At 43.4% G+C, this 22,759-nt stretch overlaps 1 protein-coding gene across 2 annotated transcripts in view; it reads right to left on the reverse strand.

The window, feature by feature from the left end:
• Positions 1-22,759, reverse strand: part of Pde6c (phosphodiesterase 6C) — a 60,688-nt gene that overhangs the window by 27,278 nt on the left and 10,651 nt on the right. For both annotated transcript variants that reach the window (XM_045134729.1, XM_045134726.1), the window contains exons 5-13: positions 18,411-18,485; positions 17,339-17,403; positions 17,173-17,239; positions 15,076-15,123; positions 8,204-8,353; positions 7,086-7,229; positions 4,684-4,752; positions 537-683; positions 187-294 (exon numbers count right to left, since the gene is read on the reverse strand). In XM_045134729.1, coding sequence (XP_044990664.1) covers positions 187-294; positions 537-683; positions 4,684-4,752; positions 7,086-7,229; positions 8,204-8,353; positions 15,076-15,123; positions 17,173-17,239; positions 17,339-17,403; positions 18,411-18,485 — 873 coding nt within the window. The remainder of the gene's footprint in view (positions 1-186; positions 295-536; positions 684-4,683; positions 4,753-7,085; positions 7,230-8,203; positions 8,354-15,075; positions 15,124-17,172; positions 17,240-17,338; positions 17,404-18,410; positions 18,486-22,759) is intronic.

Consider the following 22,759-nt stretch of genomic DNA (forward strand, 5'->3'; position numbering starts at 1 on the left):
CTGAGTGATAATCCTGCCAAGTGGCCATGGAGACCCAGGTCCCTGAATCACCTGCAGGGGGTTGGAGTTTGTGGGATTTTGCCCACAAATGGCAAAATGGAAGATCTGATATGACGGACCCTATTTATGCCTCACCATGTGGGAAATATGGAGGTTAACAAAGACGGAACGGCTTCCAGAACGTACCATCAGCAAAGTGAACATGGTCTGCCCCACGTTGAAACCATGCCTCCAGTTGTGGTAAGTGACAGAGCGGTACCCTTTCCGCACTGTGTACATCCATCGGGTAAGAACCTGTGTTTTCCAAAGGCAATAACAGCCATTCAGACTTTGGAGTAGAATTCTAAAGGCTGGAAAGTCTGAGACAATCTTATCTTAAAAGATGTGTTGGTCTTATTGACAGAGCTTAAGCTGATGTTTTTACAAAGTTAATGATAATTTAAAACCCAGACCAAGTTAATCTTTTGAACAGCAGAAAACATTAGGGGAACACAGCAACAGAATCAAACAGCTTTTTAAGTGAAATACCAGCTGACCTCTACTGGTACTTTGAATTTCTCCACCACGTTTATCTCAAAAAACAGTCGTAGCCCACATTTGACCAGCTCGTGCTCTGTAATAGGAAAGTCACTGAAGCAGAATGCATACAGGTCTGTGGCCTTTGGGTCTGGCAAGTCCTCTTTCTGTTGGAAGGACAGATTATTTCAGATTGTGTTCGGCCTTTGCTCTTTCTGTTCACATAAACAACATCACATGTAAGGAACACATATGACATAGGACACCACAGGCAAGTCACGGACCGGCATTTTCCAGGCACTGGACTGTCTAGCCTGCATAGATTACCTTCACAACAAGCCTACACAATTATCCCCATGTGCCAAGTAGTGAAACTGAGACTCAGAACCATATTTTAAAGCTGACTGAATTGTGGGATTCAACCCCAGTGCTTTCCTTTCTATACTGCAGAGTAAAGTTTAGCTATAGCAGTGTTCCTCATTTTCAATATTTCTCTTTCTTCCTAGACCTGAAATTCTGAGGACACAGCAGGGTAATTACTTAATTCCGCTGTCTTAGTTCCTTTGTGTTCTCAGGGATGCCTTCCCACTGAACTGCAAGCTCTACAAAGGCAGGAGTCACCTTCTTATTTGCTGCTATATCCCAGAACCCACAGGGCAGTTCCGTCAAGGCACTCAGGGAACACGCTGAGAGAATTCCCCACAGTGTACTGGTGCCCTTGCAGACATTTCTTTTCATTCACCTCTCACTACGGTTTAGGAGGATGGGGAAAATTTATGAACAAGGTACATGATCATGACCATGTCTTGGGGAATAAAAATGTGCATCTTTTCATCATGAAAATTAATCTATAGAGATGTTTACAAAAGTACAGGTGAAAGCTTAGGTTAATCAGAGAATATAACATCTTGTACCTGCTGCTGTGAGAGAACAGGATGCTTGGGAACAGGTTCCTGTTCCTTAAATGAGGTGTCTTTAGAGGGACATGTATGACATAGTAGAAGTAAATGGGAAGAGAGGTAAAGAGGGAGGGAGGGAGGAGAAGGTGCCATTGGGGAAGAGAAAGCACCAAGAGGCAGAAGTTGGCAGCAGCTGTGCGTGTCTACTGACTGACTTGCAAGGGAGACTAGACTCAATGGCCGTTTACATTGAATATCCCAAATACCATACTGAGGAGACATGAGAGCAGGGAAAAGCAGCTCACTTCCCTTGCTAAGTTTGTTTCCTAAGAAACAATTCAGATAAATTTCTGTGGAAAAGGACTGGGGAGGTGGATCAGCAGATCGGAGCGTTTGCTGCACAAGCTGAGGACCCAAGTCCAGCCCCCAGCACTCATGTAGGAGCAGAGCATGGCCAGGCATGCCTCTATCCCCGTGATGGGGGAGTGGAGACAGGAGGATGGCTGGCCAGCTAGTCTAACTGATAAACAGACATCTCCAGGTTTAGTGAGAGACTCCGTCTGAAGGAAATAAAGTAGAAGAGCAATAGAGAAGAATATTTGAAATTCTCTTCTGCCCTATGCATGTGTGTACATGCATCTACACACACACACATGCATACAACACACACACACATACACACACACACCAATTTTTTCCAATACCAAATGGTATATGCCTGAGGTATGATTTCTTGTCCCCTCACTCTCGGGACTCTTTTGTGCTGTGTTCTCAATGGCCTCCTGTGCTTCCTCCTCACCACTACCCCTCTCTGACTTGCCACTTTTGACTGAGATATTTTTTTCCTGCAAAGCAAAAACTTGGAGCCAAGGGAGCAGCGTTCAGTTTTCCTTACATGCCTTTCCATACCTGAACTGTCTTCGGTATTCTCATCTGTGAGATACAACAGTAATACTATGATCATCTTTGTTGTTTTAGTTAAAAAGCAATTCCTATTTTATTTACATCTGTTGAAAGAACCCAGAGAGGATTTCATTCATGGCCCATAGCACCACCTCATATGATCCTCTCTCTCTTCCTATTTTTTCCTAGAGACTGCTTAGACCCTCTTCTAACCCTTATCTTCCTCAAGGACTTTCTGGACTCCTTGCCCAGGTAGACCATTCTATTTTCATTAATTCACAAGTATCTACTCGTACCCAAATGTGTTCCAGGCAGAACAATGAATGAAGCTGACATAGTTTCTATTGCTGAAACCTGTACTTCATGTGGAGAGATAGATCAAAAACATCTCTTTCATAAATCAGTTAAGAGAGATGAAGGAAGCTGAGAGAGTTGTGGGGTTTCCTGTGCCCCACAGTTCTGAGTGTCATGTGGTGATAAAAGGACATTGTAAATGTGCATGTTAATAGGACATTAAGCAAATTCTCCAGAATTGGCTTGTAGGTCCTATTATAGTCACAGGCTATCCAGTAAGACACACTACTCCAATAGAGAAATCACAAGTTTGGAGAACCACAATTTTAAGTGTGTGGCACAGAGCTTGAATAAAAACCAGGAACTTGGGCTGGAGAGATGGCTTAGTGGTTAAGGTGTTTGCCTGCAAAGCCGAAGGACCCAGGTTCCATTTCCCAGGATCTATGTAGGGCAGGTATACAAGGTGGTGCATGCATTTGTAGTTCATTTGCAGCAGCTGGAGGCCTTGGTATGCCCAATCACTCTATCTATCTCTTTCTCAAATAAATTGCACACACACACACACACACACACACACACACACACACACACAGAGAGAGAGAGAGAGAGAGAGAGAGAAAGAGAGAGAGAGAGAGAAATTTTACCTGCATTTCTGACTCCCTAATAGTCTCATTAGCCCTCACTGTCCCTTGTAATACACCATCTCTCCATCACTGCTGAGTGAGTGAAAAGAATTCAGTAAAGGGTGGAGGCTCTTCTCTGACTTTTGCAAATCTCTGGCCAGGTAAATGACAGCTGCCCGGCATCCATGAGTGGCCAAGGTGAGGTGAGTGGAAGAAAGGGGGCAGGAGAGTGCTCCTTGTTGCCTTTGCCTTAGATAGAGTGTTGCCATCCCTGTCCTTCCCAGCAGACTGGAGCCCATGGCATCCCTAGAGAGGACAGCTGAGCCTCCCAAGCCTAAAATTAAAGTGCACCCCATGGAGAATCAGAGTGGGGATGTGCAATCAGTATAGAGCTGGGAAATGGTGCTAGATCTCAGCCAACTCCTCTGATGCACTTGTTTGCGTGTAAAGTTCCAAAGTTTGATGAAGCAATGGTTCAAGAGTAGATATTACATTCAGAATAGAATGTTTTTGGTAAGTCTTTTGCCCATTTACTACTTTTGCAACATAAAATCCTTCCTCCTATACAGAGAACACAAGAAAAATTTTGTGGTCACTATGTTTATCCCTTTGATCAATGCTGTGCTTACTCTTGGCTAGAGAATCTTTTTATGAATGGCAGTGAAGCTGGGGGAAATCCAGAACCCATCGGAATGACAAGAAGAGAAAGCCGAGGGCCCAGCATGAGATACGCCATCTCTATCACACTCACCAGGGTCCAGAAAGCATTAAAGAGGACGTAGAAGATTAAAGTTGAGTACTGCTGTCACTGCTGGCCAGAGAACCTCGTCCAGAGAGATTGGGGTAGACACTGAGGAGACTCAAAACTCATAAAAGCAGAAACTTAGAGGCTTCCAAGTGCTCAACACTAAGGGAGACTTGTAACATGCCCTCCAAGGCTCGGGTAACATTGCAGAAGAGGAAGCCAAATGTCTGTAAGGACCACAGGGTGGGAGGGAACATCCTGAGGCATTGCCCCCACCCCAGAGTGATCCCCACAATGAATACCAACAACCCCACTGAGAAGGGCCTGCTGTGGAATGGGAGTGGGGGACAGGAGACATAAGAGTATAACCCAATGGAAATATGACCAATTTATAATAAATCCATGTATTAAAGTTCTCAGTAAAAAAAAGAAGAAAATAAACTAGGTCATGATGTTCAATTGTGCCTGAAATCCCTCTTCAACTAGTCTCATTTACTTTGTAAATCATCTTTGTGAATTGAACTGTAGGGAAAAAAGATGAAGAAACACAGAAAATGAAAAGATCAGCCTTTGGAAGAAATCTTTCTTCATAGCCTCAAAACTGTTAAGGATGAAAAAACTCAGCATATACTTGGAAAACCGATAACATGTGTCCAAGTACATTTTATTAAAAAAGCACCAAGGAGGGGCGGAAACTACTTACCAAAATTGTGAGAAGCTGTTTTTCTTCACAGTCCTCAATTACATCTACATTTAACTTCTCTTTAAATTTCTAAAATGGAAAAGCAATTGAGGTGTAAAATTCCTATAGAGATTTCTGTGTGATTCCTCTACTGTTGAAGGCATTGAAGACATATTTAAAATATGCTTCACATGAGTCACAGGCAAAGACATGCTCTGAATACAAAGACCAGGAGCCAATGGGTAGAAGCCTTGAGCTAAAGAAGTAACCTAATACAACTGACTTCTCTATTTTCCTAAAATATAGTAGTAGCTATCTTGACAAAAAAGCTGGGTATGGTGAGCAGCTTAGAAGTTAAGGCAGCTTGCCTGCAAAGTCTAAGGACCTGGATTCAATTCCCCAGCACCACATAAGCTGGATGCACAAGGCAGAATATGCATCTGGAGTTCATTTGCAGTCCCTGGAGCACCTGTTTTCTCTTTTTCTCTCTCTCAAATAAACTGGTAGTAGAATTATTTTTTTAAATTATTTATTTATTTGAGAGAGACAGACACAGAGAGGAAGACAGATAGAGGGAAAGAGAGAGAATGGGCGCACCAGGGCTTCCAGCCTCTGCAAACGAACTCCAGACGCGTGCGCCCCCTTGTGCATCTGGCTAACGTGGGACCTGGAGAACCAAGCCTTGAACCAGGGTCCTTAGGCTTCACAGGCAAGCGCTTAACCGCTAAGCCATCTCTCCAGCCCAAAAGTAGAATTATTAAAAAGGAAGAAGAAAAGCTATGAGGGCTGGGGATATCCTCCATTGGTAGAGCACCTGCTGAGTATGCGTGAGACTCTGCAGTTCAATCTCCAGTACTGCAAAAACAAGACAAAAACAGAACCAAAAAATCTATGGGAACATGTGTGTGTCGAAAAGAAAAGGAAAATTAAGTAGCTTATTCCCACTTTTATAATCACTCGTAGCAATTTCACATGATTCCCTACAGACTTTCTCATTTTTATGATCTTGCAGAAGTCAAATACCTTTTAACACTCAATGCCCTCTGCAAACCAAAGCTAACAATTCCCCTGCCTCCACTCAAAACTATATCCATACACCCATTCTAAAAGCTGGGAAATGGAAGAAATAGAAATCGTGGATCTGTGATTTTTTTCCCTGTAATTTTATGGCAATTATAACACTGTTAGCAAAAACCATCGGCTTCCCCATCATTCATGATACTAGTCATACGCCTTAGTTTGGGCAATGGGAATTTTGGTGACCATTATGTGAGCAAACGCTTAGCTATTGTTATGTGGCTGGCCCACAAAGGTTGAGAGGACATAGAACAGAGCAAACACAGCTTGGGACCACCCTTAGCTCAAACCAAGCCTGCTCAACTCACACATAGATGAGTGAGAGATAGATGCTGATTGTTTAGGCCACTGAGATGTTATGATGATTGTTACACAGCATTATATGATAATGACTGACAGATATATTGCCCTTCTTCAAAATACTTTTTATTCCCTGCTAGTACACTTAAATCTACATGTCACTACTTTAGCCCCTACAAAGGCAAGAGCCCTTCCTTCCTTCTTTCCTTCCTTCTTTCCTTCCTTCCTTCCTTCCTTCCTTCCTTCCTTCCTTCCTTCCTTCCTTCCTTCCTCCCTCCCTCCCTCCCCTCCCCCCTCCCCTTCCCCTTCCCCTTCCCCTTTCCTTTCCTTTCCTTCCTCTCTTTCTTTCTTTCTTTCCCTCTTTCTTTCTTTCCCTCTTTCTTTCTTTCTTTCCCTCTTTCTTTCTTTCTTTCTTTCTTTCTTTCTTTCTTTCTTTCTTTCTTTCTTTCTTTCTTTCTTTCCCTCTTTCTTTCCCTCTTTCTTTCCCTCTTTCTTTCCCTCTTTCTTTCCCTCTTTCTTTCTTTCTTTCTTTCTTTCTTTCTTTCTTTCTTTCTTTCTTTCCCTCTTTCTTTCACTCTTTCTTTCTTTCTTTCTCCCTTTCTTTCCTAAGTCACTTGCAATCAGGGCAAGATGGTCCTCTTTTTCATTTTTTTTAGTTTTAGACAGCGTACAAGAGAGGGAGAGAGAATGGGCATGCCAGGGCCTCAGCCACTGCAATCGAACTCCAGATGCTTGTGCCACCTAGAGGACATGTGCAACCTTCTGCTTGCACCATCTTTGTGCGTTTGGCTTACATGGGATCTGGCAGTCAAACATGGGTCCTTAGGCTTCACAAGCAAGTACCCTGTTTCTTCCTTCCTTCCTTCCTTCCTTCCTTCCTTCTTTGTTTATTTCTTTTTGTTTACAAAAAGCTAGTCTAACCAAGCAGCCTGAATTTCCAGGAAAGATGTATTCACAAGACCACTGAAGTCTTCTTTCCACTACTCCTTTTTTCTGAGCCTCCCTGTCCCAGAACACTATGTCCTCAGGTTGAATTCCCCACTTACCAAAATAGACTTGATTTCATCAGGGGTGGCTTTTGCATGGCTCATGAGCATTTCCAGAGCAATGTCCTTTCTGTTCTCTAGTTTGTTCACTCTCTCATAGGTGTCAGTATTTAAAAGAGACCATCCAAGAAATTGAGTGAGAGTCTGAAATGTAAAAAAAAAAATGCCATTCATGTTCTCTAAAGTTACACCAAAACTGATTTGAAGGGAGGAGCTTTTCTCATCAACAACCCAGTTCTTTGTATTAACCTGAGGAAAAACCACATGAGGGCTGGGGAAATGACACAGTGGTTAAAGGTGATTGCTTGCAAAGCCTGCCAGCTTGCATTCACTTCCGTAGTGCCCATGTAAAGCCAGATACAGAAAGTGGCATGCATGTGGAGTTAATTTGCAGTGGTCAAGTGACCCTGGAATGCCCATACTCTCCTCTCTCTATCTTTGTCCTCACAAATGAATAAATAAAAATATTTTTAAATATATGAGCATTAAACTAGCTTTGTGAATATTCCACTGTGAGAGAGAAATTATAAACACAATAAAATAAAGTAGGACCTAAAAATTAGAAGTCTGGGGCTGAAAATGAGAGCGAATGGGAAGGAGGAAGTGGAGGAAGAATATAAAAACAGTCTTTTTCCTGGGCTGGAGAGATGGCTTAGCAGTTCAGTGCTTGCCTGTGAAGCCTAAGGACCCTGGTTTGAGGCTTGATTCCCCAGGACCCACCTTAGCCAGATGCACAAGGGGGCAAATGCATCTGGAGTTCATTTTCAGTGGCTGGAAGCCTCGGTATGCCCATTCTCTCTCTCTCTTTCTGTCGCTCTCAAATAAAAAAATAAAAATAAACTAAAATTTTTTTTTAAATCTTTCTAAAAAAATAGTGCTTCCTGTTTACATAGGGTTGGAAAGAATTTGGGTTAAGCCCAGACACTTCATATTTTTACAAAATTACTGTAGTCTATAGCAGTCCAGAAATAGAAATGACACAATAACATTTTGATTTCAACTATGTGACTCATGTCTTAATTTCCCTTCAAAATACGCACCCAGAGTAACAAATAATTATGCCTCTCCATTATTTTGAGAAATTTCACTTACTCTCATTATTTTATTATTGCACTTACCTCAGTAATATGCTCATCATGCTCATCGAAGGGTTTCCCATCCTTCCTGTTATAAAATGTAGCGACTCCCACAATGTCCTCTTTCTTATTGACAATAGGTAGAGACAAGACGTTTTTAATGACCCAGCCAGTTTCATCTACAGGTCCTTTCTACAAAGAATATGGGAACTTAGGTTATTTTAATATTTTTTCTTTTGAGTTTGAAATGACTACAGATATGTAAGATGTTCCAAAAGAAATGTATAGAGAAGTCCTACGTACTCTTCACCCAAATTCCACCAAGAGTGATATCTTCTTGTGCAACATCACATCAGGAAACAGGCAGGATCCAACCCACAGAATGTGATTGGAGTCTACCACGTTGACATGTGCTGGTTTTCTATGTATATATGTTTCTCCCTTGTGTAGGTTTTTTTTTTTTTAAATTTTTATTTATTTATTTGAGAGCGACAGACACAGAGAGAAAGACAGATAGAGGGAGAGAGAGAGAATGGGCACGCCAGGGCTTCCAGCCTCTGCAGACGAACTCCAGACGCGTGCGCCCCCTTGTGCATCTGGCTAACGTGGGACCTGGGGAACTGAGCCTCGAACCGGGGTCCTCAGGCTTCACAGGCAAACGCTTAACCGCTAAGCCATCTCTCCAGCTCCCTTGTGTAGGTTTTCAGACACCATTAGATTCGAGACATGGAGCTATTCTTCAACACAAGGCACACTTATACTACCCCTTGACAACCACCCTTACCCATCCACTGTTGAGTTTATCTTTAAGTACGTCTATGGGGTTTAGATGTGCAATTACTGTTGCGTCTGAACATAGCTAACACGTTACAAATACTCTAGAAGGTCCATTCAAATATATAGGAGCTAAAACTCTGAAAACCCTAACCTTCATTTCCTTTCTTTTTACTCTTACATTCCCTCACTATTTCCTGGTCATGTTTCCTGTCCTGCAAGGCCTGTTTTCCCAACTTCTTATGTTTAATTCTCTCTGTTGAAATAGGTAGTGCAGTTTTTGCTTTTCTGACTGATCCATCAAGATAATCTTTCATTCTATGGCTTGTTGAGTTTAGCAACATCTGTGATATGCCAAGAACTAGGCATTTGCTAGAGGTCAAAGGTGAACAACCCTTAGGCCTTCCGTCAATATGCTTGGAATAGTCTAGTGGAAGGGACATGCAGACAAAAAGGTTCAGGAGTGTTTCTCACGATGTGGTCCAAGGACGACATGTGTTGCAGTCCGGTTCGCATTGCTGGTAGAAATCACCCAACCAAGAGTAGCTTCTGGGAAAAAGAGGTTTATTTGGCTTACAGGCTCGAGGGGAAGCTCCACGATGGCAGGGGAAAACGATGGCATGAGCAGAGGGTTGACATCACCCCCTGGCCAACAGAAGATGGACCACAGCAACAGGAGGGTGTGCCAAACACTGGCATGGGGAAACTGGCTATAAAGCCCATAAGCCCGCCCCCAACAATACACTCCCTCCAGGAGGCATTAATTCCCAAATCTCCATCAGCTGGGGAGCTAGCATTCAGAACACCTAAGTTTATGGGGGACACCTGAATCAAACCACCACAACATGCAACAGATTTCTAATCTGCTTCATAGTCTCTGGGCATCCGTCTTAAACAAGCTCCCTGGGTAATTTTGATGGCCATCTCGAGTAAGAGAACTAGAGGGTGACACGCATATAGGAAATGGCTAAGACAAGTGGAGACAAGCCTGTAACACATTGTCTTGATGGTTCTTTAAACCTCTTGTGGTCACCTGGTCATCTTTAGAGACTTTAAGTGAATGAAGCCTTCTCTAACTTTTCTAACCCTTATGGAACTTGTATTTTTCAAAATTCCAACAGCACTTACTTTCCGAATCACATAAGTTACTGTCTTGATGTCTTCTAAATGTTTCAAAATTCTTAATTTTGATCTCTGAGGCTGACATCTAAAATAACCAAAGGGCCAGGCATGGTTGCACACGCCTTTAATCCCAGCACTTGGGAGGCGAAGGTAGGAGGATCACTGAGTTCGAGGCCACCCTGAGACTACATAGTGAGTTTCAGTTCAGCCTGGACCAGAGTGAGACCCTACCCCAGAAAAACCAAGATAAATAAATAAAAAAAATAATCAAAGGGCAGGGACTATTGCATAAAGTATTAAATTTCACATAAGCAGTGGAACCTGCTGAGCATATAATTGCAATAAAAAGTTACTTTATAAACAAGTAGAAGTACATTGTTAACTAATGCTCACTAGTCATTATCCTTAGAGCAAAAGGCAGAGAAACCAAACCTCAATTTAAGCATCTTAACAGGCAAAACTTCAGAAAAAAATATGCAACCTGCACTCTGTCCTTGGAAAACACTAAGAAATGTTTAGATTTAAAAATTTTTTTCTGGGCTGGAGAGATGGCTTAGCGGTTAAGCGCTTGCCTGTGAAGCCTAAGGACCCCGGTTCGAGGCTCGGTTCCCCAGGTCCCACGTTAGCCAGATGCACAAGGGGGTGCACGCGTCTGGAGTTCGTTTGCAGAGGCTGGAAGCCCTGGCGTGCCCATTCTCTCTCTCTCCCTCTATCTGCCTTTCTCTCTGTGTCTGTCGCTCTCAAATAAATAAATAAAAAAAAATTTAAAAAAAATTTTTTTCTTATATATTTGCAAGCAGTGAGAGAGAAAGCAAGAGAGTGAATGGGCATAGGCAGAGCCTCTTGCCACGGCAGATGAACTCCAGATGCATGCAACACTTTGTGCATCTGGCTTTACTTGGGTACTGCAGAGTTGAACCCAAGCCAGCAGGTTTTTAAGCAAGAGCCTTTAACCACTGGGAAACTCCAGCCCCTAAGTATGTTTATATTCTCAAACCATCATATGGATTAGTGATAAAATCATTAGCAGGAAACACCACGTGTGAGAAATTATTTCATAGTCTAAAGTTCATATGTGTGTGTGAGAGAGAGAGAGAGATCAAATCCAGGGCTTTTCACGTATTAAGTGACTACTGTACAAACTGAACTACACCCTCAGAACCTCATGCAAGTTTCTTAAACTGTCAAAAGTAAGCTTTGCTGACTGCTTCTGAATGCGTTAGTGAATGTGAACTTGTTTCTTGCTCACATTCATGTGTGCTGTCTCGAGTTAGAGCTTTTGGCAGAAAAGTGATAGAAGGAACCTAAGATTTGGAAAAATTAATGGAATAAGATAAAACAGGGCTGTAGAGATGGCTTAGCCATTAAGGCACTTGCCTGTGAAGCCCAAGGACCCAAGTTCAACTTCCCAGAACCCACATAAGCCAGATACTCCTGGAGTTTGTTTGCTGTGGCTAGAGGCCCTGGAATACCCATTCTCTATCTTCTCCTCTCTCTCTCTCTCTCTCTCTCTGTCAAATAAATGAACAAATTAATTTTTTATAGAAAAAGTTTAAAAGAAAATTCCATGTATTCACCCTTTTCCTTCCTACACCATGAATTGGTGAATTGGAGCCACTGTGTTACTTAAGGAACACTGGTAGGCAGAACAAAGCCTCTCTCCTCAAACATACCTATGTGCTAATCCCCAGAACCTGTGAATGCCATGTTTCACATAGTAAGGGGAAATTAATGTGGCTAGTGGAATTAAATTACTAATTAATCAGTTAACTTTAAGATAATGAAATTCCCTGGGGTTTTGCAGGTGAACCCAATGTGATAACAAGAAACATTAACAGCGTAAAGAAGGCAGAGTCAGAATCAGAGAATGAAATGTGATCACAAGGTCAGGGCAGTTGTTGGAAGATGGGAGTGTGGACAAGGAATCTGAGCAGCTAGGATCCAGGAAAGGCTAGGAGACATGTCTTCTCCTGCAGCTTCAGAAAAGGATAGAGTCCTCTAACCTAGATTTTAGTGCTATATGACCCATTTTTATATTTTCAAAAATCGTGTGTGTTAGGGCTGGAGAGATGGCTTAGCGGTTAAGTGCTTGCCTGTGAAGCCTAAGGACCCCGGTTAGAGGCTTGATTCCCCATGACCCACGTTAGCCAGATGCACAAGCGGGCGCACACATCTGGAGTTCGTTTGCAGTGGCTGGAGGCCCTGGCGCATCCATTCTCTCTCTCTCTATCTGTCTCTTTCTCTCTGTGTGTCTGTCACTCTCAAATAAACAAACAAAAAAATTTTTTAAAAATCGTGTGTGGGGTGGGGTGGGGTGCATGCACACACTTGGGGATCCAAACTCAGGTACTCAGAGTTATGTGACAAGAGCTTTTGTCCACTGAGCCATCTTTCTTGCCCAATTTTTACATTTTTGAACTTCAGGACTAAAATGATACATTTGTGTTGTTTTTCGCAGTAAGCGGTAAAGTGTTACAACAGCAGTAGCAAATAGTACATTGTGATCCAAGGAATACGGCTTGGGAACCGTATCCTTTGCAGATTGGCTCTGACAAGAGCTCACGTTAGATCAGTGGCTTTTCCACCCGTTGGCGCCGGGTACAAAGGAGAATAGTGAGAACTGGTAGGGCATGAGCAGGAAGAGACAAAATGGACAGGCAGACCACAACAGGAGATGCCCTTGGAGATGGCAGGTGCCCCATCCTGTGTCTGCCAGCGAGGGAAAAGGGGAGCCTGGGGGCTGAGGTAGCTGTAAGAGACATAGTACTGACCTGGGCTAAAGAGAAAAGGAGGATGCAAGGGGGAATAGATCTCAGTGCAGATCTAGAACAGTGTGCGAGGCTGCTGTGGTTGCATAGGCCAGTGTTGCTCAACAGAGGAGACATCTTCAGGGATGGGCCTGCCGCATTCAATCAGTGGCTAAGAGAGCCTGTGGAGGGCGGGGCCTTAGAACAAATGGGATTGCGAAGCAGGGCAGCCTTGGGACAGTTGGAGCTCTGACGTGTGTTCTTTCACACCGAGGTTTGCTGGAACAGCGATTCCTCTGTACTGGATGTATGTCCCACCATGGGGCCTCCTGAGGCTCCAGAGAGGTCCCAGCCTCTTCTTGGGGTGGCCAGAGAGGCCGATTCTCTGGATCCTGCTCTCACAGTTAGCCACAGCGTGGCCTGAGAGAAAGTGCAGCCCCTCAAACCTCGGCGGGCTCCTGCTTCTCCTGGAGCCCCATCCCCAGTGCCCACTTCCACACCAGCTGCTCGAAGTCCAGACACTTGAAAACTCAGCGTCCCTTTCGCCTGCCTGTGCATGCCACCCTGGCACTCAATTGCCATAGATACTAGGGCCTAGGGCTGGGCACAACACGCTCACTAGTAGGCTGTGGCTGCTGGAAGAAAGTAAATCAATAGAAGCATATGGTGTTTTTATGTTTCCTCCTCAGTAAGTAAAAGCATGGGCAGGCAGAGGAGAGGGAAGCCTTCCATGGACGCAGGCAGGTGTGTGCAGGATTCTCCAAGGCCGGATTTCGTTGGCTGCTGGGGTTGCACCCCAGGAGGCTGGCTGCTCCATCCAGGCATAGGTGGAGCTCTCACTGGGGGTATGTGTGGCAGAGAACGACGGGCAACAGCGGCGCTCACTGGGGAAAGCGATCAAGCTCTCTACCCTTGACCCAGACCCGGGTTCTGGAAGTCATGAAGCCAAGGCGCTGAGATACACGCCAGCAAGTGGAAAGAAGAGATGGTGTTCTGTCATGGTGACCTCGCCCAGTTCTCCAAAAGGGCCTGGAAGGGAGAGCAGAGATGCCAAGTTGGCCATTTTGGAGAACTAGAGGAAGCTGGGAAGGGGAAAAATGAGCCCAGCAGGCTTGTAGTCAAGTCCAAACAAAAGCTGCTGCTGTAGGCAAACACCACAGACTGGTGATTTATGAAGAAGGGAAATTTAATATCTCACAGTTCTAGAGGGCAGCGTGGATCCATAATCAGGGGCGTGGGCGGGGAGTGGGCTTCTTGCTGCATTGTAACATAGCAAAGAGCACCAAAGGGTGGGAGGGCACAAGTGTTACCTCCAGTCTCTCTTCCTCTTCTTATAAAGCCGCCAATGCTCTGTCCCTGCTGGACCCACCTTCACCCATCCCAAAACACCTCCCAAAAGACCCATCAACATATGAATTTGGGGATTAAATTTTCAACACAGGAACTCTGACGAGACACATGCCGGCTATAGCCCCTACAATGGTGGAATGCATGCGTCAGCCAGGCTGAGATACACGGTAGGATGGGTTCAGGGACTCACCTGTGGTGAGTGCAGGCAGGTTCTCCAGGAAGGTCTCTGAATGTTGAGCAAAGGTAGATAAAATATTTCCCTTTGTAGAAGACAGAGTAAGCGGAATGGAAACGCTACTGAGAAAGCCACCAACAGGACTCAATGCCAGTCATAGAATGTCTCCAAGCATTCCTGAGAAGGTTTATTGGGCACTAAGAGTGTGCTGCCTCTGTAGTTTCCACCAGAAAACCAGGAGTGGGGAGAATAGAAGTGTGGCCTCTGCCCCCTGTCTCCCCTCTTATCTTTTTTAAAAATTTTTAAAATTTTGTTTATTTGAGAGCAACAGACACAGAGAGAAAGACAGATAGAGGGAGAGAGAGAGAGAATGGGTACGCCAGGGCTTCCAGCCTCTGTAAACGAACTCCAGACGCATGCACCCCCTTGTGCATCTGGCTAACGTGGGACCTGGGGAACTGAGCCTTGAACCGGGGTCCTTAGGCTTCACAGGCAAGCACTTAACCGCTAAGCCATCTCTCCAGCCCCCCCTCTTATCTTTTTTGCAGCCCTTTCTTTTGCCACTGAGGAATCTGCTTCTTGGTGATCATGGCCTGTCCAGGGGAGTGGGACTTGGCCTCTGCAAATGCTTGCTGACCACACCCAAGGCGCACATAAGGCAGACTCTGGGGTTAGAGGGAGAGGAGACTCTCCACGCCCTCCCTACCCAGCCCTGAAAGAGAAGGTCAGGCCGAGGTTGCAGTTACCTGGAATGAGAAATATTCATCTGCAGGGGCGTTCAGCATGTTACATATCTGAAAAGCAAGAAAAGGCCACAGTGCTGAAACATTGTATGCTGGAGCCACTCAAGCCCACGGAGGAGAGGAAGGAGTGCCCTGGGAGTAAGGATTCCCCACCTAGCCCTTGGCAGCTTGGCAGGCAAATGCTTCACATGGGCCCTAGGTGAAGCCACACTTGCTAATAATAGCTTATTGGGACTTCTTTCTCTTCTGCTAAGTCACTGGCTGACATCTTGCACCTTCTGTGCTCCTTCCCTCCCCTGGCCTCTGTGCAATGCCCTTCCACTTCAAGCCATTTGGCTACTCGGGCCAAGTTGAAGGAAGAAAAATGAACAGAAAGGCTGTTCTGCCAGGGCAGGGGTAAGCAGGGATGCCAAGATTGCTTTCTTCCCTCCTTCTTTCCCTCCCTCCCTCCCTCCTTCCTTCTTTCTGTACTTCCTCCCTCCCTACCTCCTTCCTCCTCTCTTTTTCTTCAACTATTTTTTTTTAAAGTGACATCCAAATAAGAAGGTGGCTAAGAGGCAGGAGGAAATAGCCAGGCAGCTGGACCAAAGTGAAGACTCACTGAAAGATGTCACTACTGGAAGTTGGAGACTATGCTCTCGTCTGTTTTCTGAATTCCTGTACCTCGGGTCAGTTCACATCTACAAATGGATTTTAATGCAAGACTATATGCCCAGTTATCTTAGACACTAGTACTAGTAGCCTTTTAAGTCCACATGGTAATGATTAAGTTTAACCTTCTCCTTTTAAAGATGAGGAAATAGAAGTCCAAAAAGGTTAAGCGCTTTGTTCCATTCATGGGATGAAACTAGACGTGTCATCTCCAGAGAGGGCCTGGTGGAATCGGCTCTCCTGGCCAGAGGTTGTGCTAGTTGCTCATTTACACAGTCCAAAGACTCCCACCATGGGGGAGGACTGTTCAAGTCCCCAACAGTTTGGCTTCTGGCTCACAAAATTCCTGAAAATCTCTAACAACCTTGTGTTTAGGTGTGAATGATCTCACCTACCACTGCGAGTTCCACCCCAGAGCTCCATGGCAAGTACTTTCTAAGAGTAGTGAGCCACATCAACTATTTTCACACTACTCTCACAAAACTGTGAAAATGTTTCAATGCCTTTCTTTCTTTATTTGTGAACATTGACTTTTTTTTTTTTTCTTCTTGTTTTGGTTTTTCAAGGTAGTGTTTCACTCTAGCCCAGGATAACCTGGAATTCACTATGTAGTCTAAGGGAGGCCTCGAACTCACAGCAATCCTCCTACCTCTGCCTCCTGAGTGCTGGGATTAAAGGCATGCGTCACCACGCCTGGATAAAAAGCTTTTTATTTAAAGACTATATTTATAAATTATGTCTATCTAAGATATGTTTTTCAGCCCATATTTGGAGGACAAAGACCTTAGACACCCAAATCTTCAATTCACTATTCCGATGCCCCTCACTCTGTCTGTCCTGTCTGCCCCCTTTGTCTCTCCCCACCCATAAAAAAAAATGGCCAAGGTCCTTGAAGTAGAGTTAAACCTAGCATGCATGAATCATCATCGCTGACTTTGAATATCACTGACTTGAAAAGGATGTCTGAACTTTGTGTGCTTCAGAATAAGAAGTTAAGGAATAAATGAATCTTTCTCCTGTTGACCAAATATTTTCATATAGTTTCAAAGTCCCAGCTAACCTGCCTTCTTCTGTCAAGATATTTCTTCCTTTGTCCTATGCCAAAGGAAGTGTCTATCCTTAGCTTGCATATTTTTTTAAAGGTGTGTGCCACAGTGCCTGGCTAAATATTTTATTTTTATTTATATATTTGAGAGATAGAAAATGGGTGTGCCAGGGCTTCACAGCAAATGAACTCCAGATGCTTGTGCCACCTTGTTTACATCTGGTTTACACGGGTGCTGGAGATCCGAACCAACCTCCTTTGGCTTTGCAGGCAAGCACCTTAATCTGTAAGCCATCTCTCCAGCCCCTTATCTTGTATATTCTTGCTTCAACAATTGTACCTGTCTCTTAGGTAATGAGTTTCATGCAAAATTATTTAGAATTTAAATTTGTCCAGTAACTTACAAATCCATTTTCAGCCACATATGTTGGTAATCCACTAACGAGTGTCCAGTGGTCTGCAGGAGGGGTCCTTGAAGGAAATTAGAAGAAGATCATTGCAATATAGAGAAATGTACCATGTGCCAAAAGAAAATGGCAACGACCATGGCCACTATGTGACAACACTCACGGAATCACTTTGATCTCTTCTTTTCCATGTAAAATGTAATCAATAACTTTATAAAAGATGATTTCCTAAGAGAAAAGGAGATAATGAGCACAATATTATTTCCCAAAGAAAGTAATTTTCATTGAAGAACTTGTACTTTAAAATTCTTATAAGTACTACCTGATTTCCTAGCCATAGTTTTCTGCATAAATTATTATAAATTGCTCAAACACTAGTTAGAAGCTTACAATAAAGCCAGAAACAGCATTAACTATGCATGTGCACTCAGGCTGGATTAAACTTCTTTTTTAATTTAATTTTTATTAACATTTTCCATGATTATAAAAAAACAATCCCATGGTAATACCCTCCCCCCCCTACACACACTAAACTTCATTTTAAGAAGTTTAATTCACCAAATAGCTTTTAGGTGGAACCTGACCACCAGTTCACTAGCTAGTCTATTTTTACTTTAAACAGATCACTTTTCATTGTCCAAAAAAGAGCTCATGCTGATAACTTCAGTATATAAAATATCACTGAATTTCTCAACTGCAATCAACTGTGCATCATGCAGTGAGCATTCCACTCTTCCTGCACTTGCTGCTCTGAACAGGTGACTCCAAAACAGGGCAGCGGACTCATGGTCATAGCTGGAAGGGACTGGAGCAGATGAAGAACGTAAGGCCCGGATAAATCCCTCCATTAACTTCCCTTGTCTATGTTCCGGGAATGCCATGCAGAAAAGTAAACACAGCTCCTGCTCCATGAAGTGGCAGATGAGGGTGAAAGTAAATCTAACCCAGTCTTCCTGGGGTTCCCCATCCCGCACAGCTGATAAAGGGCCCACATACTCCTTAAAAAGTTAAGTATGTGGCTCTGATCCCTTCCTGCAGAGAATCACAAATCTACTAAGCCATGGCTTTATGGAAAAAGAAGCAGAGAAATTATATAATGAATTAAGACCCACCACCCAGCTGGCTGGGGCAGAGCTGGGCAGGTTCTCAAGTGTCTTTCCTGTGCACTGCAGTCCCTTCACACATAGCACCTGGCACCACACACAGACAGCACCAAGGGTAATGTTGGCATTTACCCTGCCATCCGGGGTCTTAGGTCCTTTATAAGGCTCTACTTCTCCAAGCTTGATTGGCCACTCATCATAGAATTCCTGCAGGCAATTATATTGAAGCATCATTAAACAAACTGTGCCATGCCTTATCCTACCTATCATAACTATATGTACTTGTACACTTTGTTTGAATGTACACAGCTCTAGAACTTGAGACCTGAAAAGGTGTCTAACTCCCAGCAATACTGATGATGAATCTGTGACTTTCACTCATCTATACAATGGGGATGACAGGAGAACTTACACAAGAGGCTTGTTGAGAACATTAAATGAGTAATGCCAAACACCTTCACCTGCACATAGCACAAGACACTTGGTATATAGCAGCTATCCTACAGACAACTAAACTCAACCCAGGTAGCTTATGAGGCTTGGCTCAGGTCACTTAGAGCAGCCAGCAGCATCAGTTGCTTTATTCAACTTCCACTCTGCCTCTTGCCATTCTTGCCAGCAAAACCTGATCTCATTTGGGTATCAGGTGGTAATTTGTTCATGGGAAGTAAGTCCTGCCCAGCCCATAAAGGGCTATACAAGGTGCCCAAATTAGCTTACGGGCAAGTCTGTGGCCTAGTTCTGGCCAGTGAAGAAGGGAGAGGAGTTTGCTGGGGGAACCACTGGAGAAAGATGTTCCTTAGATGAAAAATAATGGAAGTGATATTCCTTGTAGCACAAAGCGTCCTAAGCAATATATTCTGCTGGACAGTTCCAGAGCCAGCACTGGAGGCCAGCCCTCCTGATGTCTGGTCCTGTCTATCCACTTAAAACACAATTTTGGAAAACAACTACCAATCACAAGGATGGTAAGAAATATCAATGAAATATTATCGTTTATATCAAAATCACATATCTCCAATAGAATTACACAAAATGAAGAATGAACATTATCCTCTATGCATTATTTATTTCATCACTTAGACTTCAAAGTAACTTAAAACAATTCAGAGCTGGGCGTGGTGGCACACACTTTTAATCCCAGCACTTGGGAGGCAGAGGTAGGTGGATCGCCTTGAGCTTGAGGCCACCCTGAGACTACATAGTGAATTCCAGGTCAGCCTGGACCAGAGGGAGCCCCTACCTTGAAAAACAAAACAAAACAAAATTCAGAACACAAAATGCCAAATTGGTAGTAATAACATTATTCTGCACCTGCCTACATACTAGACACTTCATATTATCTCTGAGTTTTCACAATTAATAAGAGAAATGTCACTACTTTTAAAATTCAAAAGCCCAGAGTCAGAGAGGTTAAAGGCTTTGCTGAAAAGAGGAACGACAGAGAACTGGCACTTTCTGACTTCAAGTCTGACTGTAAAGCTATATTAAGCAAGACAGTGTGGCGCTGGCGAAAGGACAGCACAGTAGATGCATGGAGGAGATCTGTGGCAAAGGAGCAAAGGCCCCAGAGGGAGGCCAGTCTTTACACCAAATCGTGTTGAAGTAGAAAACCATAAGCCTAAAGCCAAGCCAAAGAAAACAAGAAATCTACACACAGACCGTATTTATTTCATAAAACAACTCAGAATGAATTGTAGGCTTAAATACAAAACTACAAAAATTCTAAAAAATGACGGGAGAAAATCTAGGTGAATCTGGGCTCAGTGAGGCTTTTTGTTTTATTTTGTTTTCTTTCTTGAGGTAGGGTCTCACTCTAGCTCAGGCTGACCTGGAATTCACTATGTAGTCTCAGGGTGGCCTTGAACTCATGGTGATCCTCTTACCTCTGCCTCCCGAGTGCAGGGATTAGAGGCATGAGTCACCACGCCTGGCATCAGTGAGACTTTTAAGACGCAACAGAAAGGAACACTCTATGAAAGAAAACAATTATTGGACATTATGAAAATTAAAAACCTCTTCTCTGTAAAAGTTGCTTGTAAGGTAATGAAAAGACAAGCCACAAGCTGGGAGAATGTATTTATAAAACACATATTCAATAAGGGACTTGCATCTAAAATATGCCGATGTTGCCCATGCTGGTGTTGAACTCCTGAGCTCCTGCCATAGCCTCCTGAGAGCTAGGACTATAGGTGCACGTGCCTTATCTGGTTGCAAAGAACTCTTACAACTTACCATAAGAAAATACTCAAATTTAAAAAATGAGTCGGAGCAGACATTTTACCAAAGAAGATATGCAAATGGAAAGTAGGCATATGAAAAGACATTCAATATCAGATGTAATCAAGAAGTGATAAAACAATAATCATCTACTATCACATGCCTTAATGTTCTAAAACTCAAAATGTAAAATACCACGAGCTCCTTGTGAGGGTGTGGGCATACAAAATGTCAGTCACTTGACAAGACAGACTGACAGATAGAGTATCCATATGGCCTGTCAGTTGACTGTTTTGGCATTTACTCAAATGAGTTAAAACATTTATACACAGGCTGGAGAGATGGATTAGTGGTTAAGGCACTTGCTTGTGAAGCCTAAGGACTCATGTATGATTCTCCAGATCCCTCATAAGCCAGACACCCAAGGTGGCACAAGCGCACAAGGTCACACATGCGCACAAAGTGGTGCATGCATCTGAATTCTGCTTGCAGTGGCTGGAGGCCAATTCTCCCCCACCCCCCATAAAAAATTCCAAAAAAATATACTCGAAAGTCCACACACAACGTCTGTGGCAACTTCATAGTTGCTACAAATTAGAAGCAACTACAATGTCCTTCAACAGGTGAGAGGCATACAACAGAATATGACTCAGTAATAAAAATATTTGAACTGTTGACAAGCCATAAAAGCAACATCAGCATTCATCTATCAATGAGTTAATGGAAAAAAAACTATGGAATATATCTATAATGAAATACAATTCTGCCTTTAAAAAGAAACAGTGGGGCTGGGGAGGTAGCTTAGTGGTTAAGGCATGTGCCTGAGAAGCCTAAGGACCCAGATTTGATTCCCTAGCACCTCCGTAAGCCAGATGCATCTTGAGTTTGCTTGCAGAGGCTCTGGCACACCGTTCTCTCTCTGTCTCTTTTATTCTCTCTTAAATAAATAAATAAATAATAAAAATAAAGAATAAAATTTTTTTTAAGTAAAGAAACAATATAGGGGCTGAAGAAATATCTCAGCAGTTAAGGTATTTGCCTGCAAAGCCTAATGACCCTGGTTCAATTCCCCAGATGCATAAGTGGTGCATGCATCTGGAGTTTGTTTGCAGTGGCTAGAGGCCCTGGAACAACCATTCTCTATCTACCTCTCTCTCTCCAGTAAATAACTAAACAAATAAACAAATAAATAAATAAAAGGTTTTTATATTTTTTTAAAGAAACTCAGAAGTTAAGATGCTTCCCTACAAAGCCTAATGACCCTCATTTAATTCCCCAGTACCCATGTAAAGCCAGATGCACACAACGTGGTATGTGTGTCTGGAGTTCATTTGCAGCAGTTAGAGGCCCTGGCACTTCTATTCTCTCTCACTCTCTCTCTCTCTCTCTTCCCCTGCCTATTTCTCCCTTTCTCTCTCTCTCTCTCTTAAATAAATAAATTTTAAAAAACACATTTTAACTGTTTTCACTCAAAAAAAAACCAGCATATAAAGTGATAGGTATATTAATTACCTTTATGTAGCCATTTTTACAATGGATTCATATATCTAAATATTGCATGGCACCCTGCAAACACATGCAATTGTTAGTTAATTTGTGGTGTGTGTGTGTGTGTGTGTAAGCACTTCATGCACACATGCGGAGGCCAAAAGAAGATGTTAAGTGTCCACTTCTATTGCTCTTCTGCTTTCTTTCTCCGAGACAGAGTCTCACTAAACCAGGAGCTCCTCAGTTTTCGGTCAGACTAGCTGACCAAAGAGCTGCAGCATCTCCTCTCCCTGGGCAGTGGGTTACATGCCTGCACAGCCATGCCAGAATCTTACATGGCGCTGCGGATCAAATTCAAGTCCTCATGCCTTCACAGCAAGCACTCTTACCCACCATGCAATCTCCACAACTCTTAATTGTTTTTTAAAAAATATTTTATTTCTTTACTTGCAATCAGAGAAGGACAGCCAGCCAGAGAGCCAGGCACAATTGGTGTGCCAGTGCCTCCATCCAATGCAAGCAAACTCCAGATGCACGCACGACTCTGTGCATCTGGCTTTATGTGAGTACTGGGGAATTGAACCAGGGTCTTTAGGCTTTGCAGGCAAGCACTTTAACCACTGATGAACTTCTCTAGCCCTTTAATTTTTAAGAACTACATGTTTATGAGCTATCAAAAGGCTGGGCGTGTTAGTACATGCCTGTAATTTTAGTACTTGGAAGACAGAGAAGCTGGAGGGTTACTGTAAGTTTGAGGCTACCCTGGGCTCCAT

This window comes from Jaculus jaculus, chromosome 1 (assembly GCF_020740685.1).
Source record: "Jaculus jaculus isolate mJacJac1 chromosome 1, mJacJac1.mat.Y.cur, whole genome shotgun sequence".
Classification (NCBI taxonomy): Eukaryota; Metazoa; Chordata; class Mammalia; order Rodentia; family Dipodidae; genus Jaculus; species Jaculus jaculus.